At 35.6% G+C, this 12734-nt stretch overlaps 1 protein-coding gene across 1 annotated transcript in view; it reads left to right on the forward strand.

The window, feature by feature from the left end:
- LOC122814279 (receptor-type tyrosine-protein phosphatase C-like) overlaps positions 1 to 12734 on the forward strand; it is a 2027173-nt gene that overhangs the window by 312964 nt on the left and 1701475 nt on the right. Inside the window, exons 4-5 of the mRNA XM_044086870.1 lie at positions 155 to 229; positions 12636 to 12704. Coding sequence (XP_043942805.1) covers positions 155 to 229; positions 12636 to 12704 — 144 coding nt within the window. The remainder of the gene's footprint in view (positions 1 to 154; positions 230 to 12635; positions 12705 to 12734) is intronic.

The raw sequence follows: 12734 nt of genomic DNA on the forward strand, positions 1-12734 counted from the left end.
TATCAACCTCCATATACATATTTTGCAAGATATCATCACCTTGAAATAATGTTAACATTGGCTGAAATGATCAAATTTAACTTACATATTCTAAGATTTTGCATATTTATTGTCTTAGCTTCAGATAGTTAATATTTATTTTTATTTATGACAGCCGCTTCAACAACAATGACAGCTTCCACGATGTCAGCAGTCACAACCGTCACCAGCTCAAAGCCAACCTCAACAGGCATGTTTCAGCATTCTTCCTTTCTGTCATGCAAGTTGTAGTATTAACAGTTACAAAACTCAGACTTACAGGAGCCATTTCACTTCTTCACTCATACAATAATATTGCTTTAGTCTCTATGCATTCTGTTGAAACTCCTTCTGTGATTATATCTGAGAATACTTAGTGGTAAATAAACAACAGACTGTTGAGCCATAAAGAATTTTACCAGTACCTATTTTCACAGGGTAGTCTTGATCTGGGTAGTTGAGTCATGAAAAAAATGGTTGCAAATGTCCTAATATTTTAGTTAAAAAATATATTTTATAGCCTTTGATAAATTTTGCAGAAAACTATTGGCATATTTCTACAACAAAAGCATTTGATTTGATAATAAAGTAAAAAAAAACTAGTGGTGTATAATGGTCCATTTTGCCATACAGAATTTTAGGTTTAATTAAGAAATGTCTCATTTTGGGCATCTGAAATATGGAAACTATGTGATGTTTTTATTATTTTTGTTTAGATACTGAATACCATCAGATTTCTTTGTTAATTACTATAAGGTATTCATGAAATTAAATGATATACTACGAAAACGGGTGCAACTTCTTCATGCACCAATTTTGCAGTATATAAGTGCAATAGCATTTGAATAGTATGACACCTAGAAGTCTAACTTCCTGTATAGTTACATACAGGAAATTGACAAACGATTTACAGCAATTTATACTACATAAGACTGCATAACAGAGAGGAATGCAAATATTTTCACTGTACTATACTGCCAAAAAAGGTGAAATGTACCACAGGGTGTGCTTTGTGCAAATGTTTTATGACAAGTAAGTCTGATATAGGACCATAGCACTTTATCAGTCTCTGTGTCACTGTGTTGTTTATGAACACCTTTGTTGGTGACCTTTTTGGGATAACAAGGCTTTTGGGTGCACTACGATGCTGGCTTTCTGTAATACTGCATTACATAGGCTTATGCAGAACACATGACTCTTTGGTAACCCACCAGTATGCAAAGCTGGTTCATAATTTGGATAGCTTATGAATCTCTGTGGTTTGCCACACATAGGCAGGACATATAGAAAGTAATTTAGAGCTGTGTTGATAGCAGTCCACAAAAGGCAGTAGTGGAATAACAGTTCCATAGGCAATTGTAAACATTTGAAAGGTAGTGCTCCCCTCCACTAGCAATAACTAATTTAACTATCAGAAGGTTAAAGAGGCGATTCCTCTGGACAGCTGTCATTAGTTTAATGAGATCTGGGAGGTGAGTGGTTGTATTACATATAATAAGGAGGTGGGAAGTTCGAGGTGTGAAAGCGGAAACCTAGATAAGCAGTCTGTCTATGAATGGTGCTGGGGATCCCTTCAATAAAGAGTACTGTTCTTCAGGAGGGATGAGGGGAATTGCTTGGGCTCACTGCACGCTGCACAGTGATAGCCTTGCACGCTGCACAGTGATAGCCTTGCACGCTGCACAGTGATAGCCTTGCTACATAATAATACTGATTGATCAGAATGTATAATCAGGCTGCTGCTAAGCCACCAGGGCAACTGGTACTAATGCACAGGCAGGCAGTATTGTGTAATGAACTGTGATGGGACAAGATCACATAGTTGAGCCAGTGGCGTATGCAGAGACTGCAGTCTTCATATGTCTCACCTGTTATACATTGTATTACAGCAGCTTGTATCTTGTTATAGGAAGTATTATGGAACCCCCCCCCCACAATAACTCTCTACCATCATGCACCCACTTCAAAGCTTTACTTAAAGCGCACCTAAAAACATGCTGGCTATGCCCTTGTAACCCTCCCCTCTAACTTCTCCCACTCCATGTACCCTCTATCTCTCTTGCACCCCACAAACTACCTTTGATTACAGCAAGCTCTGATACTTCCATGCCTATCTACTTATTATATGGCAGTAACTTCTTATTGTAACAATTGTTAATATCTGCTATGACTTCGTGGATAGAACAGATGCTAGTTATCTACTGAGTGTACTATGTTCTTCATCTGTAACTATGTTTGTAATATTTTAATTGCTAGGATTCTTCATCTGTAACTATGTCTGTAATATTTTATTTTGTGGAGCTTTTCTCCTCGGACCTCCGCTGAAAATGGACCTGCATCCAGTCAGATATTCCCGGTCAACAAATGTAAATAAATAAATAATAAGTCAGGCAGGATGTCTAACTCTGCAAATGAATATCTAATAGTTATAAATAGAAGATGAAGGTTTGCAATGCTGAGCAATTATGTAAAACAATATTTGAATATAAAAGCTAAATGTAAATTTAACAAATTTCACAGTACTTTAGTGCAGGATATATACTGTATACATGGTGACATATCTAGCAGATTTGTTGGAATTTAATTTTTGATCCCTGAAGCAAACTAAGTTACAGAGATCTATGTAGTGTCCCTTGTCATTCCTGTGGTCATCCTTTTATAATGTTTTTTTTTTTAGTTTAGATTTAAAAAGTTCTAATGTGATTTATGCTCTTATATCTGGTGGTATGTAATTCTAGATAGCATCTTCTATATCTGCATTGGAAGTAAAACACAGGCAAGTGTTAGTCTTCAACCAGGCCTTTTCTTCAGTTTGACACCCCCTGGCATGTGCTCCTGCAGTCTCAAAGTATAAGCATTGAAAGACAGCCTTGTTGTAAAGAAAACAAACTAACATACTTCTTTGTTCTGTTTTTGTTGTTCCCAGGGCACTTTTCATATTTTGTCTCAACCAAATTTAAAAACATATCTCTTCTATCTAAGGACAACACAGGGAAAATACCAGAACTGAATACCAAAGGAAAGCATTTGCTTTTGCTTCCATTGGGTGATCAGTTTTCTTTAGAGTAGACCATTTTTAAATGTATTTATTTAATTTTCAGTTTTAGCATGCAGAAATCAATGTAATTAAAGTGTATAGATTTTTCTGCATTTTGATGTTTAATACCATATTTAGACAATAAGGGCTGGGCTGCAATCAATATACAGCTTTAAAGAAAATTTATTTAATTTTAAAATGGCAGGTTTAAATTTGTAATTTATGTTCTCCTGTAACAATTGATGCATACTCAGACAGCACAAATTTTCTGTTTATTGGCATTCATATATGCATTTATTTATTTATCATTATTTTAATATGTTTGCTAACCAGTTAAGCCCACTAAAAAGAAGTGCCCTTTTCAGGGGCAACCCAGGAGTACTGTCTGGTCAAGTGGTTTGCTCGAAGTCATACAATAAGCCAATGGGGAGGGGGGTCAAACTCTAATACCTTTGAAGCATCTCATTATAGCTCAGAGCATTAATCCAGACAGTTATTTTGCTATAATATATACTATTTCAGAATGTTTTGCTTATATATGTACAGTAAGATACCCATTTTGATTGTTTTAGTTTATTATCCTATCAAGAATGCTTATGCAAAGTTATACCTGAATGCTTCTGTCTCGCCTTTTTTGCAGGGATTTTTTACAGGGATTTCAGAGCAGCAGAGGAAAATATAGTATTTATATATGTCAGTGAAATTAATTAATTTACTATAATCTGATCTGTTTTTGACAGATATGAGTCATGAGACTGAGGACCTGATTAACACCCCACATCCACAAACCTCATAAAACAAAACAAAAAAAAAAAGACATCCCTAGATGAAGCTCTGTCAACTGCAGTCTCTCATTTAATATAATCATCTCTGAAGTCACACACGTTCATGGGAAATTTATAGTTTCATTATTGTGGTTTATTGACAATCTGGTTGAGGATTTCATAACTGGTTATTGTTTTTGACACCTTTTTCATACATGTCCAGTCGGTGAAACAAAACAAGGCTTTTAGGTCTTACTACTAGGAATCCACAGGGTCAAATGTTTGCTTAATATAAACCATGAATTCAATTGACAGAGTAGATTGCTTTTTCAAAACAGACATCAGGAAACTCAGTGTACAACATTTAATGAAGAATGTTTTATTTTCAGTGGGAAGGAAATATTAGTTTTTGACATAATGATATGTTTGGAGAAAGAAAACAAAATGTATTTATTTATTTTATTTATTTATTTTATTTTACATTTGTTTACCGGGCTAGTCCAACTGGATACATTTCCATTTTCAGCAGAGGCCCGGGGAGAAAAGCTCCACATTGAAGTTAATACAAACAAGTCATTTACATAAAGAAAGTAAGTAGTTAGTAAAATACCAACAGAAATAAGGTTTAATCTAGATTATACTAGTTGAAAATATATATTTGGAAGGACACTTACTCTAATTTTCTTTACAGTACAAGATAGGGGAGTTATACTTTAGTAAAACATTCATGAAGAGTCTAATTAATTAAGTAAGTATAAACCATAGAGAGTTCTATATAAATTCATGATAGAGGCTAATTAACAAGGGTGATTTAGAGAATGTCTACTCAAGCAGAGTGAGTAGAAAGAGGTAAGAGGGGGTGATTAAGAGAAGAGTAATTAGTAGAATCATAAGATTAGTCAGGATTGATGCATGGGCATAGCCAGAGTGTTTTTAGATGTTGTTTGAGCTTTTGTTTAAAGAGGAAGGGTGACGAGGTAGAAGTTAGAGTGGCAGGTAGAAGATTCCATTATTTACCTATGGTGTTGGAGAAGAGTGAGTCACCTGCTATGTTACTGGACTTACTTAACTTCACAAGAAGTTTATTAGAATTTAGGTTAGAATAGGGAGAAATAAGGTCAGAAAGTATAGGGGTATTTTTTTGGTTGGTAAAATATCCTATGAACAAAGGTAAGTTGGGAGAGTAATAGTGTATTTTTTAGTTCTAGCCAGTCTAGTTGTTGTAGATTCTGACAGTGGTGAGTTCTAAATGGGAAATCTAGCAATGCTATAGTATGCATTTGCTAGTTTAGTGAGGTTATTTTTCTTTAGGTTAGTGTATATGGATGAAGCATAAAGAAGAGTAGAAATAAGATGAGAGTGAGCAAGTGTGATTTTGACCTGTGGAGTTAAAAAGGTTTTAATTCTATATAAGGAGCCGAGTTTTCTATTTATGGTTTTAATAGTGTTATTAATGTGATTATCAAAAGTGAGGTTATTGTCAATTATAATACCTAACAGCTTAGTGGTAGAGTCAGGGGCTATATGTGTGCCATTGTTGGAAGTAATAGAGAAGTCTATGAGGGGAGACTTAATATTAGGCCTGAAGAGCAGGAGTTTGGTTTCAAGAACCATGCCTCAACTGTGCTAAATACATTCTGTGTTAGGGTTTGTAGTTCAGAGGAGGTGTTAGCAGAGCATATGAGTGTTGAATACATGTAGCTTGAGGTATTGCTACATGTAAGTCATTTATGAATAAAGAGAAGAGGAGAGGTCCTAGGATGGAACCCTGTGGGACTCCAAGAGAGACTGGCAGAAGGGATGAAAGTGTATTATCCCAGAGAACTGCCTGTTGCCTGTTATTAAGGTAGGAAGTGAACCAATGAATAGCTTTGGTATCTAGAGAGAGAGATTCAAGGGGTTTTATGAGCATGTTGTGGTTTACCATGTCAAAGGCTTTTGACAGGTCTATAAAGAGTGCTGATGACAGAATACTATTATTGCGGTTTCTATTGATACACTCGGTAAAAGATAGGAGAGCTGTTGTAGTGCTATGAAATGGTCTAAAGCCATGTTGGCAGTTGGCTAGTAAGTTATATTGAGTTAAGTGGTGCATTAGCTGATGATGAATACATTTCTCCATAATTTTTGCTAAGGGTGATAAGAGTGCTATAGGCCTGTAGTTAGAATAGTCATTTGAGCTACCTCCTTTATGTAAAGGGATTATGTGGGACATTTTCCAGATAGCAGGGATGGTTCCTTCATTGATGGTTCTATTTATAAGGAGGGATATGGGATAAGCAACTGCTTCAGCTGCTTTTTGAGGGTATTCAGATGGTAACTGATCTGCAGATGGGGTACAAGGTTTGAGTTTTTGGATGAGTTTTAGGATGTAGGAAGTAGAGATGGGTTGTAGTTGGAATATAGGGATATTAGTAGATGTACCAGTGGGAAGGTTAGATTTGTCTATTGTGAGATGACTTGCTAGTGAATTAATGGTGTCTGTGAAAAAGGAGTTAAAGGCATTGGCAGTTTGATGTGAGGTATTCTTTTCGGCCCCTGAAGGTGAAGGTGTACTAGAGTGGCCTGGGTGTAGGAGCGAATTTAAAGTTGACCAAAACCTTTTGGGGTTGTTATGATGAGTTTGCTGTAGTTTACAGTAATAGTTCTTTTTATCTATAAAAACAGCTTTTTTAGTGCTATTTCTTAACTGTCTAAAGGCTTGTTGGTCTGAAGTAGTTTTTGTATTTCTCCATTTAGCCCAAGATTTATTCCTAAGTAGTATTTTTTGTCTTGTCTCTTTGGACAGCCAGGGGGCAGGTTTAGATTTAACTCTGATAGATCGTTTTGGAGCATGTTGGTCAAGGATTGATAGGAATTTGGTATTGAAATATGCGATAGCATCTTCAAGGGTTAGGGTTTTTAGAAGATTCCAGTTACAGGCTTTTAGTTCATTTTGGAATAATAATGGGTTGAAGTGTTTCTTGCTATGTGAAACCCTGTAGGTAGGGGTGTAATTAATGTCACTCTTTTGTCTTATGATATAAGTTAAGGAATGATCACTTACATCATCAGGCAAAGTTCCTATTGTATATGTTTGTTGCTGTTTGTTAATAAGAATCCAATCTAAAATACTTTCTTTGTTATTGGGTTTATTGATTCTTGTGGGATTATTGATTAGCTGAGTAAAGCCATGATGATTAATATGAGATGAAGGATTATTTGTATTGATAGAGGACCAATCACAGTTAAAGTCTCCTAAAATGATTGTTTCTTGTGGGTAGGAAGAAGATATCCAACTTAGGATATTCTCAATTGTAGTGTAGTTATTGCCAGGGGTAGGTAGATACAGATGATATAGATAGATTTATTAGGGGTTTAGTTGTAGTTTAGAGGTAAGGATCTCAGATTTAACATCTTTTAGTGAGTTGGAAGGTTGTGCAGTGATTTTTAGTCCATTTTTAAACAGAAGTGCTACTCCTCCACCGTCCATTCTCAATATGTTATATCCAGGGGGAAGTATTGCATTATCTTTAGTACCAGGTTTCAGCCAAGTTTCAGTGAGACAGAAAATGTCAAAGGAGTGAGTATCAAGGAGGGCATGGAAATGAGCGATCTTATTGTTAATACTACGGATATAGAGATGTCCAATAAGTAAGGCATTAGAAACAGTGGTTAGTACTGAGGGGATAGCGTATGAGTTATTATAAGGTATGTCAGTGGAGTTATCAGTTGGTCCTGGGTTAGGATGTATGTCACAATTGCTGAGGGTTGGTGTTTTTAGTTCAAATGATGGTTTGCAGGAGAAGTTGGTTAGATATTTTAGCCTCCTTATGTTTGGATTATTGAAGTTAATGTGTGTAAGTCGATGGTATTTGGGTAATAGGTAGTTGGGGGTGCATGTGATGTTTAAATGAGTATAAGTTTGGATAGGATGTTGGAAGGCTGTTTGTCTGCGACAGTAACTGAAGGGGTAATAATTAGCTTTTTCATAAGAAGTAAGGAGATAGATGGTGGTTAAGCCTAGAGAGCATATGTATATGAATATTAGTTTGGTTAGTGTAGTTTTAGATGTGAGAGACATATTGCTAAGAAGAGTTGTAAAGCCCTAGGATATAGAGTTAATAAGTAAAAAAAGAAAACAGGTTAAAGTATAGGAAAGGTATAGTTTTCTTGAGAGGAGTAGTTAAGAGTATAAGTGAAAAGTAGGTGTTAGGAGAGAGAGAATAGATAGAGTAAGTTAGGAGGGATGATGTGGGGTTATAGTAAGAGAGAGATAATAGATAAAGTAGTTAAGGAGGGATGGGGTGGAGTTATACTAATAAGCAGTTAAAAGGGATAGGAAGGCTCAGGGAGGGGGTGTGGTTAGGGAGGTATAAGTGTGAGAGCACTGGGGGTGGGTGGGATATGGGGGTAGGGTAGGGGAGCGAAGCGGGGCAGAACCAGTCAGTAGATTGTGTGGAGCCAATCAGACCTTCCAGAGAGCCTACTGCCGAAGTAAGTCAGGCAGATAAGAAACAGCTTATTATGGAAGGTTTATGGCAGTAAATTTAAACAAAACCAGTTTACTTTTAAGTTTAAACAAAACCAGTTTACTTTTACTCTGTAAATCAGCGTCTGCTATAAATATTTTAATGGATAAATTCAGTTGCCAAATAAGTTAGTTAAGCAGAGATGAAGAACAAACCTCAGCAGACTATAGAAAACTCAGTCACTGTATTGTGCTGCCATCTAGTGGCATAAGAGAGGAAAGACCTCAACTTTAGGTTGACAAGAAAGTATTCTATATGGGAGATAAGACAGCCTAGGTAAGTTCCGCTAGTGTGCTGGCCCAGCTCAGACAAGGTCTTAGCAAATGTAAAAAGAAAAATAGAGACACATACAGCAAATTCTTGGGGTTATCAGCTATATCCAATGCTGAGAAATAAAGGGATGCGTCCAGGTGTTCACACTTTGGGAGGCTGCGTTGTGGCTTCTGTAAAAATAAGTTACTTTTGGGACGTCCAACAGCAGAGGGGGACAACCCGATTAGCAGCATTTGGCTTCCAAGCTAAAAAGGAAGAGAAATAGGAGGGTGGTAAGTATAGGTAGGAGGTATATACAGGGAAAAGAATGAGGCTGTATAATGGAGTGGAAAGGTAGGTGTGAGGACAAGAGAGTATTCAATATAGAGTATATTCAGTGTAATAGAACCCAAGACATAACAGTAAAAATCATAAAGGTTAGTTTAAAGATAAAGCCGCACTTTTATTTGGACCCTACAATGAGTAAATACAGTCACAAACTTCCCCTTAAAGTATTCACATATACATATGCGAACAATAACTAGAGTTAAATGTTACAGAACAAGATGCATTTCCTTTCGTATTTCAACCTGGGTAACAAGTAGAGGCATATTATCTGCCTCCTTCAGCAAATAACTAAGACAGTCCCCAGGACTCTTTTAAACAGTTAGTGCTTACAATCGCTAAAAACTTCCCGCCCAGCACCAGCAATTTAGCGATAGAACAAAACAGCTAACAAAACGCTTCTACAATGTTCCTGCTTACCATAACTAAATAAAAGACCCCACCCTTCATCAGCGATACAGCTTACAATCGCTAAATACTTCCCGCCCAGCACCAGCAATTTAGCGATAGAACAAAACAGCTAATAAAATGCTTCTAAAATGTTCCCGCTTACAATAGCTAAAATAAATGATCCCCTCCTGCATCAGCGATATAGCGATACATTAAAAACAGAATAGGAACATCAGACAGTACTATCTAGATCCCAGTAGTCCAATGAAACAACCTTAGCTGGACCATAACATTTGGAAAAGATACAACTTATACTAACAGAAGTAAGGCATAAATAACATACTAAACAATGCAGTACACTTTAGCAAACAGTACTTGCGTAAGGCATAGGAATCAATATGCATAAAAAATAACAGATTAGCTCTTCTATTAGTCATCAACAAACTAAAGTACTTTTAGATACAAGTTATAGAAAGGAATCAAGTAGTTACATCGTACTATGCAATACAGTGTAGTAAAACAAATAACAAGGTACCTATGAGCAGCACTGAAATGCAGTGATTAACTAGCTTTCCTTTCTGACATCTAGCAAACTAAATGCACATTTTCAGTTACAACATGTCAAAAAGGAATATTACAGTCTGAGCAAACTATACAATGGACTTCAATTTAATCATATAAGTAGGTACTTACGAGCAGCACACCACGCGGACGACCAGGGGACGCTTACTCTAGGGAGATATGGTTTTTAAATATGGCGCCACAAGAGCAGGCTAATACTTATAAGTTTAGGTAGAATAGTGGGGGAGGAGAATAACTATGCAATCCAATTGGGGAGGGGGAGCTATGAACATAGACTATACTAGGGGAAGGTTCATACAACACACAGAACCAGTCAGTAGATTGTGTGGAGCCAATCAGACCTTCCAGAGAGCCTACTGCTGAAGTAAGTCAGGCAGATAAGAAACAACTTATTATGGAAGGTTTATGGCAGTAAAAGGGCCAAAGCTTTAAAAAAAATATCTTTATGATTACTTTAATCTGTTACATAAACAAATATGTATATATTTATTCAAACTGGAAGTTTTACAAAAGACTATAGTTTGGCATTTTTGTTACATTTTGGCATAATGGTTAAGGTTTCTTATCTCACAAACACAAGGTACAGGGTTTGATTCTCACTTTTGAACTGGAAATTGGCTGGGCTTAAAATGGCATGCAAGGGCAGCTAGCCTAGTACTTACATGTGAAATAATTCCTATGAAATTTAAGGAAAGTGCTTAATGTGTCAGATATGTAGTTTTTTATAAATTTAAAGAAGATGGGTCTGAATTTCTTTATATTTTACAGGAAAGATTTTTTTAGTAGTACTAGTTTTATTTACTATTTCTGTAGTGTGTTTACCTAGTTGCAGATGAAGGTGTTATTATAGTGGCAGAACTGAGGCAAAACTCAACAAATGTTTATCACAATGTGCAATGAAAAAGCATAATTGCTTAATTTATACTTATTTATTTATTTATTTATTTGTTTATTTATTTATTTATTTGACATTTGGTTACTGGGAAAGTCCAACTAGGTAAGAAACCCATTTTCAGTGGAAGCCCAGGGAGAAAATCTCCAATATACAGAGAAGAAAAGAAATGAACAAAAGTTTAATCTTTTACATAATTAACAACAGAAACAAAACACAAAAAGAATTAGTTTACAAGTGATCAAAAAACATGTAAATACATTATACATGTGTAGTTCTAGCTAAGCATATCAAAAACAGAAAATTTATATAGGGAAGATCAACTAGTGTTTTACAAGTATTCATTTTGAGTAGGACATTTAACAGAGGTAAAAGCATATCAAAACAAACAACTTATCAAAGACGATCAACTAATATTTCTACAGGTTATCATTTTGATTAGGAAATGTAACAGAGTGTGGTACGTGGAAAAGCTTAATCACAGAGAAGAATGAACAAAAGTTTAAGTTATTATATTGTTATCATCAGAACCAGATAAGAAAAAAGGGAAAACCAAACCTCAGTTTTTCAGATGTGTATGAAGCCATGTATGGATGTTGTTACATGTGTGGGAGAACAGGCATATTCATGCATGTAAGACAAATTTACGTTTTACAGAGAACGTTAAACAAGTGTATCTACAGGATACGTATTATAGAGTAGGACGTTTGACAGAAAAGTGGTATATAATATGAGTATTTGCGAGGTATGTGATTACATTAGAAATTGTCTATGGAATTGGCTAGAGTTATCTGAAGTCTAGTGCCAACATAGTAATTTTTTTAAAAAACGGACTAAACAGAGAAACAAAAGTTAGTATAGGAGATAGGAGTGGTGAGGCTTAATAGAGTGAGGAGAAATAGAGTAAGACAGAGAGTCAAGAAGAAAGTGACAGGATAAGTTATATACGCGGGGTGTTCGTGATTAGGTAGAGCAGGAAAAGCTATCTAAGATACAAGAGTTCTTAAGTAAACTTTATTTCCAAAGATGAGATGCAAACCTTTTTGTGTATGATTCTTGAATATGTTCAGAAGAAGAAAGGGGTGATGATAGTTTCATTATTTGTTCTATTTATAAAGGCAGTAGTAGGCAAGGATGGGAGCTATCGTTTGAATAATATATATTTTTTTCCATTAACACTACATTTAGATAAAGACAGCAGTGAAGATGATTGCAGCCTAATAATACTTATTTTATGGTTAATGTTCTTAATATATTTTACAAACTGGCCACTTTTCCATAATATTATCATTAATGCACTGATGATTTATTTTTAATTGAAAGCAGAGCTTTTCTGCCATTAAAGTTCAGGTCATTTTATAATGGGACTATTTAGACAATGTACTTGCTACCTGAGGCAATTTGTGACATGATAAATGTATATTGATTCTATACAGGAGTTGTATATGAGCTCTGGCTTGATTTCAAATCTTTTTCCATGGTAGAGCTTACATGTAGCTATATAGTACTGGCATACAGCTTTTACAAGCAAAACTGTTGCACCTGGCCCAGCTATGTAACAGATGACTTCAGATTCACATAACTCTCTAAAAAGAATATTTTCGAGGATCTGTATAAGTGCTGCTCAGAAAATTGTTTCTGTTTACCTAATTAGTGAAAGTAAATAGCTTAATTTTATTAAGATTAACATGAAAGTAATTTAAATGTAATTATTCAGGCAGAAGCTGATTTTAACAACAAAACTGAATTTCACAGTAGTGAGTCAGAAAAGAAAATATTTTTTATGAATTTGGCATTGCCCTGTTTTGTTCATCTAATACATATATTTTACTATTTTCTTACAGACACATCCTCATCTCCTAATGGGACTACAGACTCCATGCAATCTCAAACTGCAAGCACTTCTGATAAAAGCAAGTACTGACTATCACTCATGCATTCAC

Source organism: Protopterus annectens, chromosome 10.part0 (assembly GCF_019279795.1).
Source record: "Protopterus annectens isolate FY-2018-M chromosome 10.part0, PAN1.0, whole genome shotgun sequence".
Classification (NCBI taxonomy): domain Eukaryota; kingdom Metazoa; phylum Chordata; order Ceratodontiformes; family Protopteridae; genus Protopterus; species Protopterus annectens.